Source organism: Pongo abelii, chromosome 16, assembly GCF_028885655.2.
Source record: "Pongo abelii isolate AG06213 chromosome 16, NHGRI_mPonAbe1-v2.0_pri, whole genome shotgun sequence".
Classification (NCBI taxonomy): domain Eukaryota; kingdom Metazoa; phylum Chordata; class Mammalia; order Primates; family Hominidae; genus Pongo; species Pongo abelii.
The window spans coordinates 52,493,613-52,519,367 of record NC_072001.2 but is presented as its reverse complement, the minus strand read 5'-3'; the positions used below and the strand labels follow the sequence as shown (position 1 = coordinate 52,519,367).

The 25,755-nt window shown below is 36.2% G+C and overlaps 1 protein-coding gene across 6 annotated transcripts in view; it reads left to right on the top strand.

Moving 5' to 3' along the window:
• The window catches only part of FAM227B (family with sequence similarity 227 member B), a 305,085-nt gene that overhangs the window by 37,928 nt on the left and 241,402 nt on the right, over nucleotides 1–25,755 (top strand). For all 6 annotated transcript variants that reach the window (XM_054531451.1, XM_054531453.1, XM_054531449.1 and 3 more), the window contains 4 exons: nucleotides 948–1,015; nucleotides 11,388–11,423; nucleotides 12,207–12,311; nucleotides 13,908–14,006. In XM_054531451.1, coding sequence (XP_054387426.1) covers nucleotides 948–1,015; nucleotides 11,388–11,423; nucleotides 12,207–12,311; nucleotides 13,908–14,006 — 308 coding nt within the window. The remainder of the gene's footprint in view (nucleotides 1–947; nucleotides 1,016–11,387; nucleotides 11,424–12,206; nucleotides 12,312–13,907; nucleotides 14,007–25,755) is intronic.

The following is a 25,755-nucleotide window of genomic DNA, read 5'->3' as shown; positions in this document are numbered from 1 at the left end:
GAATAGTTTTAAATACTTATAATTATTCTTGTCTTATTCTTGATTTAATGGGCAAATTTGTCATATATATAAGTCTTGAAAATGATACTAGTTGTACTTTTAAAGTATTTTTAGGTATTAGATTCATATGTTATTTTGGTATTTAATATTCTTTTTTGAACTTAGATTTGTGTAATTCTGAAGATGTGTTTAAATACACTTCTATTAAATTAACTTTTTTAAAATTTTCATATTTAAATTGTAAATTTTTTAAATTTTATATATTTTTTAATGTATAAAAGTTATATATAGCTTCTGTGTATGTATATATAAATACACACACATATATATAGCTTGTATACACACATACACACAGACACCCGTGTGTGCATATAAATTCATCTTGTAATGAAATAAAATACCCACAAGTAAACAAAGTATGAACATATCCTTTCATATCTTCCGTTTTTTAAAAAAGGTAATTTATATATATATATATATATTGTCCTCAATATGTAGATATCAGGACTTGGATTCAAGTCTATCTGGGTTATCTGACTTCAGAGCCCCCCATATTGTCTCACTGGGCCATGCTCCACAGTACTGCACTTTATTGAAATTAAGGTGACCATGAAACAACCAAATGTAAGTGGCTGAGCTATTTGAAAAATGTGGACTTTTTTAGGAGAAGGGATTGACATAAAACTTTAGACATAGGGGTAAGTGCCACAGACATGTTAGTTGGAACGTGATATTTCAGAAAAAGGAAACAGAAGATATACTTTATATAATAATTCCAATTATTCATTCAGCTAACAGTGTGTATTAACATATACTTATCAAAATTGCTAGTTGATTTCATTGAATAATTTTGTGTATAATTTGTTTAAAGTATTTAAAATTTTGTTTATTTTTAGAGGAGGTACATATGTTTAATATATGTACTGTGAATTCGTATTTTCTTAAAGGTTCTTACAGAAAATTGGAACGATATGGGGAATTTCTAAAGAAGTACCATAAGAAAAAAAAGATAATGGTATGGTATCTATGTTTTTATCATCTTTGAAAGTTGGATTTTCACAGAAAATATAAACACTACATTTCCACAGATGAGCACTAATAACATTTTTGTAAATGTCCTTTTAGTCTACTGTTAGCAGTCTATCTCTATGTTTTAAAGATAGCTGCACTTACCTTCTTTTCATACTCAATATTACTGAGTATTGGCATCTTCACATAACTGCAAGTTATTTGAAGACTTATTTCAAGGTATACTATTACGTTTTTTGGTTATTTAATAATTTATAACATACTTAGTAGTGCAGGTCCTATATCAGCCCTCTTATTTTAGAAAATTAATAATTCTTTTTGATGACCTTTACTTTGCCAATTTTAAAAAATCTTTTTGAGATTTTGATAAAAATGGCAAGTCTTTTGAATTACTTTCAGATACTTAGTCTTTTTAAAAATATGTTCTAAAATTATATAATGTTAGAGCTAGAAAAACTTTGTATCACCATTAGTTTAGCCACCTCATTTTAATACTTTATTTTTAAAAATTTAACTTTTATTTTCAGTTCAGGGTTACATGTGCAGGTTTGTTATATAAATAAACTTGTGACATGCAGGTTTGTTGTACAGATTGTTTTGTCACCCAGGTATTAAACTTAGTGCCCATTAGTTATTATTCCTGATTTTCTCCCTCCTCCTACCATCCACCCTTCAATAGGCCCCAGTGTCTGTTGTTCCCCTCTATGAGTTCATGTATTCTCATAATTTAGCTCCCACTTAAAAGTGAGAACATGCAGTATTTGTTTTTCTGTTCCTGCATTAGTTTGCTAAGGATAATGGCCTCCAGCTGCATCCATATACCTGCAAAGGACATGATCTTGTTGTTTCTTAGGGCTGCATAGTATTCCATGGTGTATATATACCACATTTTCTTTATGCAGTCAACCATTGATGGGCATTTAGGTTGATTCCATGCCTTTGCTATGTGAATAGTGCTGCAGTGAACATATATTTGCATGTGTCTTTATGGTAGAATGATATATATTCCTTTTGAGTTCTTTCAGAAATTATCAAACTGCTTCCCACAGTGGCTGAACTAATTTATATTCCCACCAGCTGAGTATTATAAGCATTCCCTTTTCTCAGCAACCTTGTCAGCTTCTGTTATTTTTTGACTTTTTAATAACAGTTATTCTGACTGGTGTGAGATGGTATCTCATTGTGGTTTTGACTTGCACTTCTCTAATGATCAGTGATGTTGAGCTTTTTTCATGTTTGTTGGCTGCATGTATGTTTTCTTTTGAAAAGTGTTTGTTCATGCCTTTTGCCCACTTTTTAATGGGATTATGTGCTTTTTTCTTATTAAGTTCCATGTGAGTTTTGGATATTAGACCTTTGTAAGATGCGTGGTTTGCAAATATTTTCTCCCATTCTGTAGGTTGGTTGTTTACTCTGTTGGTAGTTTATTTTGCTGTGCAGAAGCTCTTTAGTTCAATTGGATCCTATTTGTCATTTTTTGCTTTTGTTGCAGTTGCATTTGGCATTTTTGTCATGAAATCTTTGCCCATACCTATGTCCAGAATGGTATTACCTAGGTTGTCTTCCAGGGTTTTCATAGTTTTGGGTTTTACATTTTGGTCTTTAATCTATCTTGAGTTAACTTTTGTATAAGGTGCAAGGAAAAGGTCCAGTTTCAATCTTCTGCATATGGCTAGCCAGTTATCCCAGCACTATTTATTGAATAGGGAGTCCTTTTCCTATTGCTGGTTTTTGTCAGCTTTATCAAAGATCAGATAGTTGTAGATATGTGGCCTTATTTATGGGTTCTTTATTCTGTTCCATTGGTCTATGTGTCTGTTTTTGTACCAGTTCCATGCTGTTTGGGTGGCTGTAGCCCTGTAGTTTATAATAGTTTGAAGTTAAGTAGCATCCCCCAGCTTTGTTGTTTTTGCTTAGGATTGTCTTGGGTATTTTAGCTCTTTTTTTGGTTCCATGTGAATTTAAAAATAGTCTTTTCTAGTTCTGTGAATAATGTGATTGGTAGTTTAATAGGAATAGCATTGAATCTACAAATTGCTTTGGGCAGTTATGGTCATTTTAATGATATTGATTCTTCCTGTTCACGAGCATGGAATGTTTTTCCATTTGTTTGTGTCATCTCCGATTTCTTTTTTTTAATTTTATTTTATTTTATTATTATACTTTAAGTTTTAGGGTACATTTGCACAATGTGCAGGTTTGTTACATATGTATACATGTGCCATGTTGGTGTGCTGCACCCATTAACTCGTCATTTCGCATTAGGTATATCTCCTAATGCTATCCCTCCCCCTCCCCCCACCCCACAACAGTCCCCAGAGTGTGATATTCCCCTTCCTGTGTCCATGTGTTCTCATTGTTCAGTTCCCACCTATGAGTGAGAACATGCAGTGTTTGGTTTTTTGTCCTTGCGATAGTTTGCTGAGAATGATGGTTTCCAGTTTCATCCATGTCCCTACAAAGGACATGAACTCATCATTTTTTATGGCTGCATAGTATTCCATGGTGTATATGTGCCACATTTTCTTAATCCAGTCTATCATTGTTGGACATTTGGGTTGGTCCCAAGTCTTTGCTATTGTGAATAGTGCCACAGTAAACATACGTGTGCATGTGTCTTTATAGAAGCATGATTTATAATCCTTTGGGTATATACCCAGTAATGGGATGGCTGGGTCAAATGGTATTTCCAGTTCTAGATCCCTGAGGAGTCGCCACACTGACTTCCACAGTGGTTGAACTAGTTTACAGTCCCACCAACAGTGTAAAAGTGTTCCTATTTCTCCACATCCTCTCTAGCACCTGTTGTTTCCTGACTTTTTAATGATCGCCATTCTAACTGGTGTGAGATGGTATCTCATTGTGGTTTTGATTTGCATTTCTCTGATGGCCAGTGATGATGAGCATTTTTTCATGTGTTTTTTGGCTGCATAAATGTCTTCTTTTGAGAAGTGTCTGTTCATATCCTTCGCCCACTTTTTGATGGGTTTGTTTTTTTCTTGTAAATTTGTTTGAGTTCTTTGTAGATTCTGGATATTAGCCCTTTGTCAGATGAGTAGGTTGCAATAATTTTCTCCCATTCTGTAGGTTGCCTGTTCACTCTGTTGGTAGTTTCTTTTGCTGTGCAGAAGCTCTTTAGTTTAATTAGATCCGAGAAGTGTTTTGAAAGGGAGATCTTTCACCTCCCTGGTAAGCAGTATTCCTAGATATTTTTGTGTGTCTCTGGCAATCGTTAATGGGATTGTGTTTCTGATTTGGCTCTTGGCTTGAGTGTTGTTGGTATATAGGAGTACTAATGATTTTTATACATTAATTTTGTATCCTGAGACTTCACTGAAGTCGTTTATCAGCTTAAGGAGCTTTTGAGACTATGGGGTTTTCTAGGCATAGGATAATGCCATCTGAAAACAGGGTAGTATGACTTCTTTTCTTTCTATTTGGATGCCCTTTATTTCTTTCTCCTGCCTGATAGCTCTGACTAGGGCTTCCAATACTATGTTCAATGGAAGTGGTGAGAGAGGGCATCCTTTTCTTGTGCCAGTTTTCAAGGGGAATGCTTCCAGCTTTTGCCCATTTATTATAACATTGGCTGTTAAGTTTGTCATAGTTGGCTGTTATTATTTTGAGGTATGTACCTTCAATATGTAGTTTAATGAGAGTTTTTCACATGAAAGGATGTTGAATTTTATCGAAAGCCTTTTCTGCATCTATTGAGATAATCATGTGGCTTTTTTATTTTAGTTTTGTTTATGTGATGAATCACACTTATTGATTTGCATATATTGATCCAATTTTGCATCCCAGGGATAAAGCCTACTTGATTGTGTGGATAAGCTTTTTGATGTACTGCTGGATTCAGTTTGCCAGTATTTTGTTGAGGATTTTTGCGTCAATGTTCATCAAGAGTATTGGCCTGTAGTTCTCTTTTTTTTGTTGTATCTCTGCCCGGTTTTAGTAACAGGATGATGCTGGCCTCATAGAATGAGTTAGGGAGGAGTCCTTCTTCCTTAATTTTTTGGAATAGTTTCAGCAGGTATGGTACCAGCCCTTCTTTGTACATCTGGTAGAATTCAGTTGTGAATTTATCTGGTCCTGGGCTTTAATAGGTTGATAGGCTGGCTATTTATTACTGATTCAATTTCAGACCTCATTATTGGTCTGTTCAGGGATTCAATTTCTTTTTGGCTCAGTCTTGGGAGGGTATATGTGTCCAGGAATTTATCAGTTTCTTCCAGATTTTCTAGTTTATGTGCACGGAGGTGCTTATAGTATTCTCCGATGGTTGTATTTCTGTGGGGTCAGAGGTGATATCCCCCTTATAATTTTTTTTTTTTTTTTTTTTTTTGCAAAGTGAAAGCAAGTTTATTAAGAAAGTAAAGGAATGAAAAAATGGCTACTCCATAGACAGAGGACCCCCAAGGGCTGCTGGTTGCCCATTTTTATGGTTATTTTTGATGATGTGCTAAACAAGAGGTGGATTATTCATGCCTCCCCTTTTTAGACCAAAAAGAGTAACTTCCTGACATTGTCATGTCATTTGTAAACTGTCATGGTGCTGGTGGGAGTGTAGCAGTGAGGATGACTTGAGATCTGTCACTCTTGTTGCCATTTTGGTTTTGGTGGGTTTTGGCCGCTTCCTTTACTGCAACCTATTTTATCAGCAAGGTCTTTATGATCTGTAAATTTTTATGCTGACCTCCTATTCCCTTATCATTTCTGATTGTGTTTATTTGATTCTTCTCTGTTTTCCTCTTTATTAGTCTAACTAGCAGTCTATTTTGTTAATTAAAAAAAAACAAAACAGGAGTTGTCCTGGATTTATTGATCTTCTGAATGTTTTTTTGTGTCTCAGTCTCCTTCAGTTCAGCTCTGATTTTGGTTATTTTTTGTCTTCTGCTAGCTTTGGGGTTGGTTTTCTTTTGGTTCCCTGGTTCTTTTAGTTGTGATGTTAGGTTGTTAACTTCAGATCTTTTTAACTTTTTGATGTTGGCATTTAGTGCTATAAATTTCCCTCTTAACACTGCCTTAGCTGTGTCCCAGAGATTCTGGTATGTTATATGTTTGTTCTCATCAGTTCCAAAGGACTTCTTGATTTCTGCCTTAATTCCAGGTTTTTTTCCCTAAAAGTCATTCAGTAGCAGGTTATTCAATTTCCATGTAATTGTATGGTTTTGAGTGAATTTCTTAGTCTTGATTTCTAATTTGATTGCTGCGTGGTCCAAAAGACTGTCATGAATTCATTTCTTTTGCATTTGCTGAGGAGTGTTTTACTTCTGATTATGTGATCGATTTTAGAGTATATCCCATGTGGGCAATGAGAATGTGTATTCTGTTATTTTGGAGTGGTGAGTTCTGTAGATGTCCACCAGGTCCATTTGACCCAGCGCTGGGTTTAGGTCCTGAATAGCTTTGTTAATTTTCTGCCTCAATGATCTGTCCTAATATTGTCAGTGGGGTGTTAAAAGTCTTCCAGTATTACTTTGTGGGAGTCTAAGTCTCTTTGAAGGTCTCTAAGAACTTACTTTATGAATCTGGGTGCTCCTGTGTTGGGTGCATATATACTTAGGATAGTTAGGTCTTCTTGTTTAATTGAGTCTTTTACCATTATGTAATTCCCTTGTCTTTTTTGATTTTTGTTGGTTTAAAGTCTGTTTTGTCTGAAATTAGGATTGCAACTCCTGCTTTTTTCTGTTTCTCAGTTTCTTGGTAAATTTTTTTCCATTTCTTTACTTTCAGCCTGTGTGCGTCATTGCATGCGAGATGGGTCTCTTGAAGATAGCATACTAATGGATCTTGGTTCTTTATCCAGCTTTCCACTCTGCCTTTTAATGGGGGCATTTAGCCCCCATTTACATTCAAAGTTAGTATTGATATGTGTTGATTTGATCCTGTCATCATGATGTTAGCTGGTTATTATGCAGATTTGTTTATGTGGTTGCTTTATAGTGTCACTGGTATGTGTACTGCAAGCAGGTACAGCCAGGCTGGGGCTCTGTGAGAGGCCAGCAGACCAAGGGGTGCCCAAGATGGACTGGCCCCATCTTTTGGGCAAGATGGCCTTGCATAGTTCAGGTCTGATAGTTCCCCTAGGGCTGTCATCTTGTTGTTAGTTCGTTATTATGCAGACTTGATTGTGTGGGTACTTTTTAGTGTCACTGGTGTATGTACTTAAATACGTTTCTCTGGTGGCTAGTAACGGTCTTTGATTTCCATATTTAGTACTCCCTGAAGGACCTCTTGCAAAGCAGGTCTGTTGGTAATGAATTCCTTTAACATTTGCTTGTCTGAAAAAGATCTTATTTCTCCTTCACTTATGAAGCTTAGTTTGGCTAGATACGAAATTCTTAGTTGGAATTTCTTTTCTTTAAGAATACTGAATACAGCTGGGTACAGTGGCTCACGCCTGTAATCCAGCACTTTGGGAGGCCGAAGCAGGTAGATCACATAAGGTCAAGAATTTGAGACCATCCTGACCAACATGGTGAAACCCTGTCTCTGCTAAAAATACAAAATTAGCCAGGCGCAGTGGTGCATAATTCCAGCTACTTGGGAGGCTGAGGCAGGAGAACTTGAACCTGAGAGGGGGAAGTTGCAGTGAGCCAAGATTGTGCCACTGCACTCCAGCCTGGGCAACAAGAGCGAAGCTCTGTCTCAAAAAAAAAAAAAAAAGAATACTGAATATAGGCCCCCAATCTCTTCTGGCTTGTAGGATTTTTGCTGAAAGGTCTGCTGTTAGCCTGGTGAGGTTCCCTTTGTAGGTTTACCTGCCCTTCTCTCTAGCCGCATTTAATATTTTTTCTTTCATGTCAACCTTGGAGAATCTGATAACTATGTGTCTTGTGGATGGTCATCTTGTATAGTATCTCACAAGGGTTCTGTCTGCGTTTCCTGAATTTGAATTTTGGCCTCTCTAACGAGATTTGGGAAATTATCATGGATGATGTCCTGAAATATGTTTTCCAAGTTCCTTTTCTCTCCCCCTTTTTCAGGAACTCTAGTGAGTATAGATTTGATCTCTTTACATGATCTCATATTTCTCAGAGGTTTTGTTCATTATTTTTTATTTATTTTTGTGTGACTGAGTTATTTCTGAGAAGCAATCTTTGAAGTCTGAGATTCATTCCTCAGCGTGGTCTATTCTGCTGTTAATACTTGTGATTGTGTTATTAAATACTTGTAGTGTGTTTTTCAGCTCTGTAAGTTCAGTTTGGTTCTTTCTTAAAATTATCATTTCAACTTTCAGCTCCTGTATTGTTTTATTGTAATCCTTAGATTCTTTGGAGTTGGTTTCAGTTTCTCCTGAATTTTCATGATCTTTATTTCTATCCATGTTCTGAATTCTTTGCCTGTCATTTCAGCCATTTCAACCTGGTTAAGCACTATTACTGGAACTAGTGTGTCATTTGGAGGAAAAAGACACTTTGGCTTTTTGATATGCCAGAGTTCTTGTGCTGATTCTTTCTCATCTGTATGGGCTGATGTTCCTTTAACTGTGGTGTAGTTTGAGTGTAGTCAATTGGCTTTGTTTCTGGATGTTTTCAGAGGGCTGAGACTTTGTGTTGGGTCTTTTTTTGTAGCTGAATTATTGTCCTTGGTTTTATCGGGGCATGTATTTGCAAAGTATTTTTAGTGTTGAAGTTTGGGATGTGGTTCAGTAGTAGATGGTGCTTAAGCATACTGGTTAGTAGCTGGGCACTTGCTCAGCCAAGTGGCTTTTCTGTATTTCCTCACATTTACAAGGCATGCTCCTTTCAAAGAAGTTTTAAAATTCTGGCTGCTTAATTTTATCAAATGACTTTTCAAAATCTATTGAAATGGGCTTTAGGTAAATTATACTAACAAAAGTTTTAATACTTATTCTTTTTGTTAAATATAAAAGTTTTATTGGATGTATCAATCAGAATTTTAACATGTATTTATATTTTTGTGGTCTCGTTTTCAGGTTATATGACCAAAAACTATGTTTTTTGTTACTGCAACTCTGCTGCTTGAAAACTTCCACTGTTTCTTTTCCTCCTGCAGAATAAAGCCAGGACTTGGAGATTAACCTTAACATTTAATTAAATCTGACTTCATCTTTTTTATTGATACATAATCATTGTACCCATTTACAGGGTACATGTGATATTTTGATGCATGCATGCAATGTGTAATGATCAAATCAGGTTATTTAGAATAGCTATCATTTTTTGTGTCAGGAACATTTCAAATATTCTTTTATAGCTATTTTGAAATATACAATACATTGTTGCTAACTATAGTTGCCCTACTATGCTATCAAACAGTAGAACTTAATCATTCTAAATAACTATATGTTTGTACACATTAACCAACCTCTCTTAATCTCCTCCACTCCCCAAACACCCTTCTCACAGCCTCTGGTAACCACCATTCTACTCTATACCTCCACAAAATAAACTTTTTAAGTTCCCACTTATGAGTAAGAACACATAAGTCTTTCTGTGCCTTATTTCACTTAACAAACAACCTCCAGTTTTATCCATATTGCTGCAAATGACAGGATTTCATTCGTTTAATGGCTAAGTAGTATTCCATTGTGTATGTACACCACATTTTATCTATTTATCCTTTGATGGAAACTTAGGTTGGTTCTATACCTTAGCTATTGTGAATAGTGTTCCAGTAAACCTGAGAGTGCAGGTATCCCTTTGATTTCCTTTCTTTTGGAGAGATACTGAGTAGTGGGATTGCTGGACTAATTGTATGACGGTTCTATTTTTAGTTTTTTGAGAAACCTCTGTACTGTTTTCCATGATAGCTGTACTAATTTACATTCCCACCAATAATATTATAAGAATTCTCTTTTCTCTTCATCCTTACTAGCATTTGTTGTCTTTTGATAATAGCCATTCTGACTTGGATAAGATGATATTTCATTGTGGGTTTGACTTGCATTTCTCTAATGATTTGTGATGTTGAACGTTTTTCTTAGGCCATTTGTATGTCTTCTTTTGGGAAATGTATATTCAGATCCTTTGCCTACTTTTTCATGGTATTATTTGTTGTTTATTTTTGCTGTTGAGTTGTTCCAGTGCCTTAAATACTAATATATTCTGGATATTTGTCTCTTGTTAAATAAATGGTTTGCAAATATTTTCTCCCATTACAAAGGTTGTGTCATCACTCTGTTAATTGTTTCCTTTGCTGTATGGCAGCCTCCTATTTTAATATAGTCCCATTTCTGACCCCATCTTTATTGATCTATAGCTTTCAAGCACATAGCCTTCTTTCCAATCATATTTGATCTCATTTTTCCTAAAAAGTCTCTCTTTCTTATTCCTGTGTACACTTTAAAAAGTGAGAATAATATGATCCTCTTTCTGGAAGCAATACATCTTTCTTTCCAATTTGTTTTATATGTCATATGTCATCTCCTTTCTAATATATGTGTGTGTAATATGTGTGTAATATGTGTGTATGTGTGGTATTGTGTGTGTAAAACTTACTTGTAAGCTTAGTTATTGTTGGAGTAATTAGGAATGTGGAAATTAACCTGCTATCTATCTATCTATCTATCATCTATCTATCCATCTATGTCTGTCTTAGTATATATATATAATGTATGTTTTATATATATGTATGTAAACATGACTAGATGATCAAAAACTAATCTATGTGTATAAAGCAGTGTAGTAGACATTAAAATTTGCCACCCAATTCCCTTTCAAAGAAGGATCTGTGCTTTAGGGCCTAAGAGTGCTGTTAAGGGACACCCTTCAACTGTCAGCCCCTTCATTGGTTTACTTACCTCCAGAGAACTTCCTCTTCTGAGGAAACATCTTTCCAGGAACCATCCAATGACTGCTCAAGTTGGAGCAGAAAGGCTTGGCTATTTCAGTCCAATGCAGGACAGCTCTGATCGATACTTTCAGCTCTAGAACTCTTCTTCGAGCCAGTTGTGGCTATTAGGTCTCCATCATAGCTAACTTCTCCATCTGCCCAATCCTGCCTCTTCCCTTGACTGCCAAAGGCATTGATTCCAAAAGGCATTGATTCCAAAAGCACTCGCAATAAACATTCTGAACACTAAACTTCCCCAGAGAGTCTATTTCCCAGGGAACCTAACTGTAATAAGTAGTTTATTTATTATAGCCCTTATATCTATTTGTTTTGCTTGTATATGTATCTGATTCCGTTTTTGAACCATAACTAGTTTGAGGGCAAAGGCCATCTTTGAATTTCCAGTATCAAACACAGCAATAGTATTTTAGGCCTCTGTAGGATATATATACATGTATCTATATTTATCTATGCATACTAGTTAACTGAACAAATTTACTAAATGTAAAATTTCTTTAATTTAGAGTTTTAAAGATTTTATTTAAAATGTTTTCCAGCTTTCAGATGAAATGGAAACAGAGAAGAATATAGAGGTACTTAAAATTTCTGTTCTGCCAGATTGTATATCAAGTGTGTTATGTAGGACTAAAATAATGTTTACAACAATATAAACATAGCTCTAAATATAGAGAGAGGTACCAGAGGAGAGAGTTGGAAACAGGTATAGAAGCTTTCTCTTTCTGCCTAGTCTTTATTTACTTATGTGTAGTCTAGCTAAAATTCTTGATCATTTGAGTTTATATCAAAATTAGTTCTGAAATATGATTTTGTTTTTATTTTAGATATGGCATATGAATGTGCTAGGGTTCTTAATTTCAAAGAAGCAGAAAATATGAAAGTTTTTCTTTTTTTGCAGGGGGTGTGGGGAATGGAGCCTCACTCTGTGGCCCAGGCTGGAGTGCAGTGGCGCAACCTCGGCTCACTGCAACCCCTGCCTCCCAGATTCAAGTGATTCTCCTGCCTCAGCCTCCCAAGTAGCTGTGATTACAGGCGTGTGCCATGACGCCCAGCTAATTTTTGTATTTTTAATAGAAACAGGGTTTCACCATGTTGTCCAGGCTGGTCTCGAACTCCCGACCTCAAGTGATCCACCCACTTCAGCCTCCCAATGTGCTGGGATTACAGGCGTGAGCCACCGTGTGTGGCCGAAGGTTTTTCTTAGATGGATTATATACCTTTTAGTTAATTTAGTAAAAAGAAGTAAAGTAATTATGTTAGTGAGTGATAGTTAAATGTTGGTCTTTTGTAGTTATATGAGTCTACTATAGTGAGAAGAGTGAAATATTTACTCTCCTGTTATATTTTCCTCTTTCTAGGGTTGCAGCTTCACAGGATTCAAAGCAAATGAACTTACTCAGCTACCCAGACATTTGGATGCCGAACAAATTTATCTTTTTATTTTAAAAGCCCATAATTTTGATGTATGTAAATATTTCATTTTATTGTAGGATACATTTTGACAGTATGATTTAATGAATCAGACCTTTACTTAAAGCTATGATAAATTAGGTATTCAACAAGATTTGATCCTTTGGGCATTAAATTTGGCAGGAAAGACCAGTGATGTGTCTAACCCACTGATTACCAGAAAAGAATGTGTTAAACTCTATGTTACTGCTTTGGGACCCTGAGGTTGCTAGCGTACACTGGCTTGGCATGTAACCGTAACATGTGTTTTTTCCTTCTTGTCTGTTCCTGCTCTGTCAGCTCAGGATGTTTTAGCCTGCTCATTTTTGATCCTGAAATAAGTTGTGAGTGCCCTTCTTCACAACCCTTCTGGGTGTTTCTTCTGAGTCTTCAAGTGTCTGTGGGAATTTTTGGGTAGTATCCCTATAGGGTAACCAAACAATGAAAAACTGCAGGTGTTGGGAGGTAATTAGATCAATAGCCAGTGAGCATGAGGGCTAAAAATAAGGGTGGGATGGTTACCTGGTAAAACTGGTCATTTTGCCCTCTATTTCAATTTTCTGCTCTTTGTGTTTTTGTACATTACATATGTTCTTTTTCATTAAAATGTATTAAATCCAAGTTGAAGCTGTTACCAGTGTACATCATACTATACTTAGTGGCCTATGAAAAAGATGTGTCCCCACAGAATACATAATAATTTTCTTGCCATGAAAGTTTATATGATGTCCTTTTTATAGACCTGTACTTGAAGAGGAATTCTTACCTCTGGATGCACTTAAAAGAAATCTTGAATGTTACTCAATCTGGCATTAAAACATTTTGTGAATAAGAAGATAAAATAATCTACTGAATCTGCCTATTTAAACTAAAACTTATATTTTCTAGTAGTTACAGTAGACAAATTTAGCCGTTTATTCCAATTTTGATTAATTGTTTGCTTAGGAAGAATACTAGACAGGCTTAGGATAGGGGCTTATTGGAATATAAGTCCATGATTGATTGTTGATATTTGTCCTCAGTAGAAAAGGGGGAAATAATGGCATGAATCTTACATTTTTGCTGTTCTTGGTGTCCTTTCCATATCTACTAGCCAAATATGGTTATTGAGCATATGAAATATGACTAGTATGACTGAGGAGCTGAATTTTTTATTGTATTTCTTTTAACTACTTTATATATAAATCTAAAAACTGAATTTGATTTAGTTATTAAAAAGCTTTTAATTATGTTTGGAAGAAAATTACAAACATGTATTCTATGAAGTCTAAATATTAATCTAGCACTTCTGATGAAAATGTAGTGTTCAAGTTGAGATTTGCTATCAAAAATATATACCATATTTCAAATGCTTAGTACTAAAAATAGAATGCAAAATATTTTAATAATTTTTATAAAAATTATGTTGAAATGATATTTTAAATATATTTGGTTAAATAAAATATCACTAAAATTAATTTCACTTTTTACTTTTTTAATGTGGCTACAAGAAAATTTAACATTATGTATGTGGCTCATGTTAAATTTCTGTTGGAAAGTGCTGATCTACATTAACATGTTTTGTAATATATTTTAATCTCCATGCATCTCTCTTTTGTTTTTTTCCATAGGAAAGAGTTTTTAAAATCTGGAAGACTCATTTTCTCTCAGAAGCCTCCATTGCTGTTTTGCATGACTCCTTTTGGTGGTGGTTTCTCCATAAATTTAGGGTATAGTGATTTTTAAAAATTTATTTTTTAAGTTGATTTTTGGCATAATTAATTTTTCTTTTTTTTTTTTTTTTTTTTTTTTTTACCACAATTTTTTTTTCTTTTATTGTAATTATTATTATTATTATTATTATTATACTTTAGGTTTTATGGTACATGTGCCCAATGTGCAGTAAGTTACATATGTATACATGTGCCATGCTGGTGCACTGCACCCACCAACTCGTCATCTAGCATTAGGTATATCTCCCAATGTTATCCCTCCCCCCTCCCCCCAACCCACAACAGTCCCTGAAGTGTGATGTTCCCCTTCCTGTGTCCATGTGTTCTCATTGTTCAATTCCCACCTATGAGTGAGAATATGCGGTGTTTGGTTTTTTGTTCTTGCGATAGTTTACTGAGAATGATGATTTCCAATTTCATCCATGTCCCTACAAAGGACATGAACTCATCATTTCTTATGGCTGCATAGTATTCCATGGTGTAGATGTGCCACATTTTCTTAATCCAGTCTATCATTGTTGGACATTTGGGTTGGTTCCAAGTCTTTGCTATTGTGAATAATGCGGCAATAAACATACGTGTGCATGTGTCTTTATAGCAGCATGATTTATAGTCCTTTGGGTATATACCCAGTAATGGGATGGCTGGGTCGAATGGAATTTCTAGTTCTAGATCCCTGAGGAATCGCCACACTGACTTCCACAAGGGTTGAATTAGTTTACAGTCCCACCAACAGTGTAAAAGTGTTCCTATTTCTCCACATCCTCTCCAGCACCTGTTGTTTCCTGAATTTTTAATGATCGCCATTCTAACTGGTGTGAGATGGTATCTCATTGTGGTTTTGATTTGCATTTCTCTGATGGCCAGTGATGGTGAGCATTTTTTCATGTGTCTTTTGGCTGCATAAATGTCTTCTTTTGAGAAGTGTCTGTTCATGTCCTTCGCCCACTTTTTGATGGGGTTGTTTGTTTTTTTCTTGTAAATTTGTTTGAGTTCATTGTAGATTCTGGATATTAGCCCTTTGTCAGATGAGGAGGTTGCGAAAATTTTCTCCCATTTTGTAGGTTGCCTGTTCACTCTGATGGTAGTTTCCTTTGCTGTGCAGAAGCTCTTTAGTTTAATTAGATCCCATTTGTCAATTTTGGCTTTTGTTGCCATTGCTTTTGGTGTTTTAGACATGAAGTCCTTGCCCATGCCTATGTCCTGAATGGTATTGCCTAGGTTTTCTTCTAGGGTTTTTATGGTTTTAGGTCTAACATTTAAGTCTTTAATCCATCTTGAATTGATTCTTGTATAAGGTGTAAGGAAGGGATCCAGTTTCAGCTTTCTACATATGGCTAGCCAGTTTTCCCAGCACCATTTATTAAATAGGGAATCCTTTCCCCATTTCTTGTTTTTCTCAGGTTTGTCAAAGATCAGATGGTTGTAGATATGTGGCATTATTTCTGACGGCTCTGTTCTGTTCCATTGATCTATATCTCTGTTTTGGTACCAGTACCATGCTGTTTTGGTTACTGTAGCCTTGTAGTATAGTTTGAAGTCAGGTAGCGTGATGCCTCCAGCTTTGTTCTTTTGGCTTAGGATTGACTTGGCGATGCGGGCTCTTTTTTGGTTCCATATGAACTTTAAAGTAGTTTTTTCCAATTCTGTGAAGAAAGTCATTGGTAGCTTGATGGGGATGGCATTGAATCTGTAAATTACCTTGGGAAGGATGGCCATTTTCATGATATTGATTCTTCCTACCCATGAGCATGGAATGTTCTTCCATTTGTTTGTATCCTCTTTTATTTCCTTGAGCAGTGGTTTGTAGTTCTCCTTGAAGAGGTCTTTCACATCCCTTGTAAGTTGGATTCCTAGGTATTTTATTCTCTTTGAAGCAATTGTGAATGGGAGTTCACTCATGATTTGGCTCTCTGTTTGTCTGTTATTGATGTATAAGAATGCTTGTGATTTTTGCACATTGATTTTGTATCCTGAGACTTTGCTGAAGTTGCTTATCAGCTTAAGGAGATTTTGGGCTGAGACAATGGGGTTTTCTAGATATACTATCATGTCATCTGCAAACAGGGACAATTTGACTTCCTCTTTTCCTAATTGAATACCCTTGATTTCCTTCTCCTGCCTAATTGCCCTGGCCAGAACTTCCAACACTATGTTGAATAGAAGTGGCGAGAGAGGGCATCCCTGTCTTGTGCCAGTTTTCAAAGGGAATGCTTTCAGTTTTTGCCCATTCAGTATGATATTGGCTGTGGGTTTGTCATAAATAGCTCTTATTATTTTGAGATACGTCCCATCAATTCCTAATTTATTGAGAGTTTTTAGCATGAAGGGTTGTTGAATTTTGTCAAAGGCCTTTTCTGCATCTATTGAGATAATCATGTGGTTTTTGTCTTTGGTTCTGTTTATATGCTGGATTACATTTATTGATTTGCGTATATTGAACCAGCCTTGCATCCCAGGGATGAAGCCCACTTGATCATGGTGGATAAGCTTTTTGATGTGCTGCTGGATTCTGTTTGCCAGTATTTTATTGAGGATTTTTGCATCAATGTTCATCAAGGATATTGGTCTAAAATTCTCTTTTTTTGTTGTGTCTCTGCCAGGCTTTGGTATCAGGATGATGCTGGCCTCATAAAATGAGTTAGGGAGGATTCCCTCTTTTTCTATTGATTGGAATAGTTTCAGAAGGAATGGTACCAGCTCCTCCTTGTACCTCTGGTAGAATTCGGCTGTGAACCCATCTGGTCCTGGACTTTTTTTGGTTGGTAAGCTATTGATTATTGCCATAATTTCAGCTCCTGTTATTGGTCTATTCAGAGATTGAACTTCTTCTTGGTTTAGTCTTGGGAGGGTGTATGTGTTGAGGAATTTATCCATTTCTTCTAGATTTTCTAGTTTATTTGCATAGAGGTGTTTGTAATATTCTCTGATGGTAGTTTGTATTTCTGTGGGATCAGTGGTGATATCCCCTTTATCATTTTTTATTGCATCTATTTGATTCTTCTCTCTTTTTTTCTTTATTAATCTTGCTAGCGGTCTATCAATTTTGTTGATCCTTTCAAAAAACCAGCTCCTGGATTCATTTATTTTTTGAAGGGTTTTTTGTGTCTCTATTTCCTTCAGTTCTGCTCTGATTTTAGTTATTTCTTGCCTTCTGCTAGCTTTTGAATGTGTTTGCTCTTGCTTTTCTAGTTCTTTTAATTGTGATGTTAGGGTGTCAATTTTGGATCTTTCCTGCTTTCTCTTGTGGGCATTTAGTGCTATAAATTTCCCTCTACACACTGCTTTGAATGCATCCCAGAGATTCTGGTATGTTGTGTCTTGGTTCTCGTTGGTTTCAAAGAACATCTTTATTTCTGCCTTCATTTCGTTATGTAGCCAGTAGTCATTCAGGAGCAGGTTGTTCAGTTTCCACGTAGTTGAGCGGTTTTGAGTGAGATTCTTAATCCTGAGTTCTAGCTTGATTGCACTGTGATCTGAGAGACAGTTTGTTACAATTTCTGTTCTTTTACATTTATTGAGGAGAGCTTTACTTCCAAGGATATGGTCAATTTTGGAATAGGTGTGGTGTGGTGCTGAAAAAAATGTATATTCTGTTGATTTGGGGTGGAGAGTTCTGTAGATGTCTATTAGGTCTGCTTGGTGCAGAGCTGAGTTCAATTCCTGGGTATCCTTGTTGACTTTCTGTCTCGTTGATCTGTCTAATGTTGACAGTGGGGTGTTAAAATCTCCCATTATTAATGTGTGGGAGTCTAAGTCTCTTTGTAGGTCACTCAGGACTTGCTTTATGAATCTGGGTGCTCCTGTATTGGGTGCATATATATTTAGGATAGTTAGCTCTTCTTGTTGAATTAATCCCTTTACCATTATGTAATGGCCTTCTTTGTCTCTTTTGATCTTTGTTGGTTTAAAGTCTGTTTTATCAGAGACTAGGATTGCAACCCCTGCCTTTTTTTGTTTTCCATTTGCTTGGTAGATCTTCCGCCATCCTTTTATTTTGAGCCTATGTGTGTCTCTGCACGTGAGATGGGTTTCCTGAATACAGCACACTGATGGGTCTTGAGTCTTTATCCAATTTGCCAGTCTGTGTCTTTTAATTGGACCATTTAGTCCATTTACATTTAAAGTTAATATTGTTATGTGTGAATTTGATCCTGTCATTATGATGTTAGCTCGATGTTTTGCTCGTTAGTTGATGCAGTCTCTTCCTAGTCTCAATGGTCTTTACATTTCGGTATGATTTTGCAGTGGCTGGTACCGGTTGTGCCTTTCCATGTTTAGCGCTTCCTTCAAGAGCTCTTTTAGGGCAGGCCTGGTGGTGACAAAATCTCTCAGCATTTGCTTGTCTGTAAAGTATTTTATTTCTCCTTCACTTATGAAGCTTAGTTTGGCAGGATATGAAATTCTGGGTTGAAAATTCTTTTCTTTAAGAATGTTGAATATTGGCCCCCACTCTCTTCTGGCTTGTAGGGTTTCTGCCGAGAGATCCGCTGTTAGTCTGATGGGCTTCCCTTTGATGGTAACCCGTCCTTTCTCTCTGGCTGCCCTTAACATTTTTTCCTTCATTTCAACTTTGGTGAATCTGACAATTATGTGTCTTGGAGTTGCTCTTCTCGAAGAGTATCTTTGTGGCGTTCTCTGTATTTCCTGAATCTGAATGTTGGCCTGCCTTGCTAGATTGGGGAAGTTCTCCTGGATAATATCCTGCAGAGTGTTTTCCAACTTGTTTCCATTCTCCCCATCACTTTCAGGTACACCAATCAGACGTAGATTTGGTCTTTTCACATAGTCCCACATTTCTTGGAGGCTTTGCTCGTTTCTTTTTATTCTTTTTTCTCTAAACTTCCCTTCTCGCTTCATTTCATTCATTTCATCTTCCAGGGCTGATACCCTTTCTTCCATTTGATCGCATCGGCTCCTGAGGCTTCTGCATTCTTCACGTAGTTCTCGAGCCTTGGTTTTCAGCTCCATCAGCTCCTTTAAGCACTTCTCTGTATTGGTTATTCTAGTTATACATTCTTCTAAATTTTTTTCAAAGTTTTCAACTTCTTTGCCTTTGGATTGAATATCCTCCCGTAGCTCGGAGTAATTTGATCGTCTGAAGCCTTCTTCTCTCAGCTCGTCAAAGTCATTCTCCGTCCAGCTTTGTTCCGTTGCTGGTGAGGAACTGCGTTCCTTTGGAGGAGGAGAGGTACTCTGGTTTTTAGAGTTTCCAGTTTTTCTGCTCTGTTTTTTCCCCATCTTTGTGTTTTTATCTACTTTTGGTCTTTGATGATGGTGATGTACAGATGGGTTTTTGGTGTGGATGTCCTTTCTGTTAGTTTTCCTTCTAACAGACAGAACCCTCAGCTGCAGGTCTGTTGGAGTACCTGGCGGGCCGTGTGAGGTGTCAGTCTGCCCCTGCTGGGGGGTGCCTCCCAGTTAGGCTGCTCGGGGGTCAGGGGTCAGGGACCCACTTGAGGAGGCAGTCAGCCCGTTCTCAGATCTCCAGCTGTGTGCTGGGAGAACCACTGCTCTCCTCACAGCTGTCAGACAGGGACATTTAAGTCTGCAGAGGTTACTGCTGTCTTTTTGTTTGTCTGTGCCCTGCCCCCAGAGGTGGAGCCTACAGAGGCAGGCAGGCCTCCTTGAGCTGTGGTGGGCTCCACCCAGTTCAAGCTTCCAGGCTGCTTTGTTTACCTAAGCGAGCCTGGGCAATGGCGGGCGCCCCTCCCCCAGCCTCGCTGCCGACTTGCTGCTTGATCTCAGACTGCTGTGCTAGCAATCAGCGAGACTCCGTGGGCGTAGGACCCTCTGAGCCAGGTGTGGGCTATACTCTCCTGGGGCACCGTTTCCTAAGCCCGTCGGAAAAGCACAGTATTCGGGTGGGAGTGGCCCGATTTTCCAGGTGCCGTCTGTCACCTCTGGAAGGGGAACTCCCTGACCCCTTGCGCTTCCCGAGTGAGGCAATGCCTCACCCCTGCTTCGGCTGGCGCACGGTGCGCTCACCCACTGACCTGCGCCCACTGTCTGGCACTCCCTAGTGAGATGAACACGGTACCTCAGATGGAAATGCAGAAATCACCCGTCTTCTGCGTGGCTCGCGCTGGGAGCTGTAGACCGGAGCTGTTCCTATTCGGCCATCTTGGCTCCTCCCCCTAATTAATTTTTCAGTAGAGATAAGTCTAGTACAAAAATGCTTTTCTGGATGCAACTACAGAGATTAGTTTTTGAGCATTCCACACATTAGAAATCCTATTTGATGTCTAGAGTTCTTTCAGAGGAGTTAAAACTTTAATATAGATTTCAAAAGATTCTGGATCTTTGAAATTAGACTTCATATATTATATCTATCATAATATATATCACATATTATATAATTAGAGTCTAAGTCAGATTTTTAATCAGAAGATCCAGAATTAGAAAGGTGAGAATTCTGATTAGGATTGAACAGATAAAGAAGGTGTATTAGTCTGTTTTCACACTCTTATAAGGAACCACCTAAGACTGAGCAATTTATGAAGGAAAGAGATATAATTGACTCACATTTCCGCATGGTTGTGGAAGCCTCAGGAAACTTACAATCATGGTGGAAGGCAAAAGGGAAGCAGGCACCTTCTTCACAGGAAGGCAGGAAAGACAGAAAGGGAAGGGGAAGTGCCACACTTTTTAAACCACCGATCTCATGAGAACTCATTGACTATTACAAGAACATCATGGGGGAAACCATTCCCATGATTCAGTCACCTCCCTCCAGATCCCTCCCTCGACATGTGGGGATTACAATTCAAGATGGGATTTGTTTGGGGAGACACAGCCAAACCATATCAGAGGGGGTATCTGGGAATCAATAAGAGAAGAAATAAACAGCACCTGAAAATGTTTTACTAGAAGAATTTCAGTGATAATGTTATAATACCCTTAATGTTTAAAAAAAATTGCTCTTGGGACCTTTACTTCAAAAAAGACAAATACCTGAAAAGTGCATCATTCCCCTCTAAACAGCAACAAAAGAAAGGCATTTAACTTACAAAGTCAGTTTTTTTTAATCCATCATACAAAGTAGATTTCAAAGCAATGTTGCCAGGGATAAAGAAAGTAATTTTGTAATGTTGAAGTGGTCAATTCATCAACCTAACATAACAATTCCAAATATTTATGCACCTAATAAAAATGCTTCAAAACACATTTAATAAAAACTTGTAATACTTCAAAGAGAAATACACAAATCAGTACGTATAGAGACTTCAGCTCCTTCTTTGAATAGTTGGTGGAATATACAGAAAATCAGTAAAGATACATTATGATATAGAAGGCTTGAACAACACTGTCAAGCAACTTGACATAATTGACATTTATTAAACATCTCTCTTCTATTAGTTGGTTTTGTGCTACGATAACAGAATGGTGATTTATAATGAACAGAATGAATTGGCTCACAGTAGGCTGGGAAGTCCAAGATAGACGGACCGGCATGTGGTGAGGGCCTTTTTGCTGCATCATCCCTTGGCAGCAAGTAGAAGAGTGAGAGAGGGAACAAGCAAGAGGGCCCCTCCTATGATAACAAACCCACTTCTGTGATAATGGCATAATCTGTTCATGAGGGTAATGTCCCCAAGACCCAAACACCTCCCATTAGGTCTCATCTCCCAACACCACTGCAATGGGGATCAAGTTTTCAATACATGAACTTTGGGGGACACGTTCAAATCATAGCCCCTCCCAGTAACAGCAGAATACACATTTTTCTCAAGTCCACATTAAACATTTGCTATGATTAACTATATTCTGAGCTATGAAAATATCCTAATAAGTTTATAAGAATTCAAGTCAAACAGTGTTTTCAGACCAACATGAAATTATATTATAAAATAATAACATATCTAGAAAATCCCCAAATATTTGGAAATCAACACAATTCTCAGTAACCATGGATCAAATCAGGAATCAATAAGGAAATCAAAAATTATTTTGAACTAAATGAAAATGAAAACAGATTAAAATGTGTGAGATATAACTAAAGCAGTATTTAGAGAGAAAATCATAGAATTAAAATGCCTACATTAGAAAAAAGAGAAAGTTCTCCAGAAAGAGAAAGTTCAGCTTCTACCTTAAGAAAGTGGAAAAAGAAAAAAAAAAAAGCCAAACCTATGGAAAGCAGAAGAAAATAAAATAATAAAGATCAGAGAGAAAATTAATAACATTAAAAAGAGAAAATAAAGAAAGAAACTCAATTAGGCCAAAAGTTGGTTATTTGAGAAATCTAAAAATGAGGTAGCACAGGAGCAAATTGAAGCCTGTGTTTCACTGAGAGTGACCATAGAAGAAACAAAACCCAAATACAGCTCATTACTTGACTTGAGTCCAGCTCCTAAAGGCTTAGCAAAAGAAGAGGAATGCCTATCCCCAAGCATAAATATTATATACCAGTTTCTACAGGCCTATGAAAGTGCCCTGCTCTCAAACAGAAGGTATGAGACATACAAAGAAGGAAAGGAATTGTGGGGTTGTTTGGTATGAAAATGATCAGCTTAATGAGAAAATGTCACATTGTTTTTCCAGGTGAATGTACAATTTTATACTCCCATTGTTAGTATATTGAGTTCCCATTGTTCCTGAACAACCACTGGGTCAAAGAACAAATCAAAAAGGAAATCAGAAAATACCTTGAGACAAATGAAAAAAACACAACATACCAAAACGTATGAGATGCAGCACAAGCAATGCAAAGAGGGAAATTTATAGCTATAAATTCTTACATTAAAATAGAAGAAAGCCATAGCAATTAGGCCAGAGAAAGAAATAAAAGTATCCTAATAGAAAAGGAAGAAGTGAAATATCTCTATTTGTAACAACATCTTATATACAGAAAATCCTAAAGATTCCACCAAAAAACTTAGAAATATTGTATGAATTAAGTTGCAGGATACAAAATCAACATTCAAAAATTAGTAGCATTTCTGTACACTAACAATGAATTATACAAAAAAGAAATCAAGAAAACAATTCTGTTTACAATAGTAATAACAAAAAGTAAAATACTTAGATTTAAACTTAACCAAGGAGGTGAGAGATCTGTATACTAGAAATATAAAATACTGATGAAAGAAATTGAAGATGACACAAATAAATGGAAAGATATCCTGTGTTTATAGATTGAAAGAATTAGTATTATTAAAATGTCTGTACTACCCAAAGCAACCTGCAGAATCAATGCAATCCCTAACAAAATTCCAGTGATGTTTAAACAGAGATAGAAAAAAACAGTCCTAAAATTTATGTGGAACTACAGAAGATCCTGAATAGTCTGAGCAATCTTGAGCAAAAAGAACAAAGCTTGAAGTATCACCCTACCTAACTTCAAAATAAACTACAATGCTGTAGTAACCAAAAAGAGCAGAGTATTGGCATAAAAACAGACACATATACGCATAGAACAGAAAAGAGAGCCCCCAAATGAATCTACACATTTACAACTAATTGGTTTTCAACAAAGATGCCAAGAACACAAAACAGAGAATGGACAGTCTTCAATAACTGTTGTTGGGATAACTGAGTATCCACATGCAGAAGATGGAAATTGAACCCTTATTTCACATCATATACAAAAGTCAGCATGAATTAAAGACTTAAATATAAGATCTGAAACTGTAAAACTACTAGAAGAAAACAGAGGAAAAGCTCCATGACGTTGGTTTGTACAATGATTTTTTGAGTATGAAGCCAAATGTACAGGCAACAAAAGCAAAAAATAGACATGGAATTGCATCAAACTAAAAAGCTTCAGCAGAGCAAAGCAAACAGTCAATAGATTGAAGAGAGAACCTGTAGAATGGGAGAAAATATTTGAAAACCATACATCTGATAAGGGGTTAATGTCCAAAATATATAAGCAATTTAAACAATTTAATAGCAGGAAAACCTGATTTTAAAAGGAACAAAGTAAATTAGTACAGTCATTTTGGAAAATAGTATGAAGTTTCCACAAAAAAACTGAAAGTAGAATCACCGTAAGATCCAGCAATCCCATTTCTGTTTATATCCAAAGGAGTTTAAACTGCTGTGTTGAAAAGATTTGCACTTTCATGTTCATTTTAGCATTAATTGCAATAACCAAGATATGAAAGAAACCTGAATGTCCATCAATGGATGAATGGATAAAGAAGATTTGGTATATAAATATATATAATATATATTTAATATGTAATATTAAATATATTCATAATAATAAATTATATCAATAAATTCATAATTAATATGTAATATAAAATATATGTTTAAATATATTTATATATTATATATTATATATAATATAAAAATATATAGCCTTTAAAAAGAAGGATATTGTGTAATTTCCAACAACCTAGATGGAAATGGATGTTTTGCTAACTGAAATAAGCCAGTCACAGAAAGACAAATACTGTATGATTTCACTTACGTGTGGAATCTAAAAAAGTCAATCTCATAGAAACAGCAGAAAGGTAGTTATCAGAGGCCAAGGGTGGGGAGAAATGGGGAAAGCTGAGATGATCAAAAGGTACAAAGTTTCACTTACAGCAGAGAAATAAGTTTTAATGATCTATTATACTGCATGGTGACCACAATAAATAATACATTTCAAATTTGATAAAATAATTTGATAAAATTTTTAAAATGGGCAAAGGCTCTAAACACTTCTCAAAGGAAGACATACAAATAGCTATGTGAACAGTATTTGAAAAAATGCTCAACATCACTAATCATTAGGGGAATACAAACCAAAACCACAATGGGATGTCACCTCACACAACTGTTTGATGTGTGAGATTTTATCTCACATGGCTGTTATCAAAAAGGTGAAAGATAACAAGTTTTGGTGAGGTTATGGAGAAAAGGAAATGCTTGTATACGATTGGAAATATGAATTACTGCAGCTAATGTGGAAAACAGTATGGATTTCTCAAAAACTAAAAATAGAACTACCACATGCTCCAGTAATCCCACTTCTGGATATACGTCCAAAGGAATTGAAATCAATATGTCAAATAGATATCTCTATGTCCACATTCATTGCAGCACAATAGCTAAGACAGGAAATCAACCTAAGTGTCCATCATGGAAATCAACCTAATTATCTGTCAACGAATGAATGGTTAATGTGGTGTAAGTACACAACAGAATATTCTTGGGCCTTAAAAAAAGGAAATCCTAACATTTGTGGCAACCTGAATGAACCTGGAGAACATTTTGCTAAGGGGAATAAGCCAGGCTCATAAAGACAAACATCACATGATCTCACTTATATGTGGAACCTAAAAAAGTTGAACTCACAGAAGTAGAAAGCAGAGCGGTAGTTTCAGAAGCTGGGCTGAAGGCTGGCAATGGGCACATGTTCAAAGGGTAAAGAGTTTCAGTAAGACAGGAGGAATAACTTTTTGAGATCCATTGCACAACATGGTCACTACAGTTAATAGTACTATATTGTATACTTCAAAATTGCTAAGAAAGTAAATTTTAAATGTCTCACCTCAACAAATTATAAGTAACTGAGATAATGAATATATTAAGTAGCTTGATTCAATCATTTCATATTGTATACATATATCAAAATGATACATTGTACCCTATAAATAAATACAATTATGATTTATAAATTAAAAATAATAAAACATTAAAAATCAAAGAAGAAAGATCTGAAATCAACCACACCGTCTCACACATTAAGTAACCGGAAACAGAACAAATTAAATCCTAAGTTAACAGAAGGAAGGAAATAATAAATATTGCA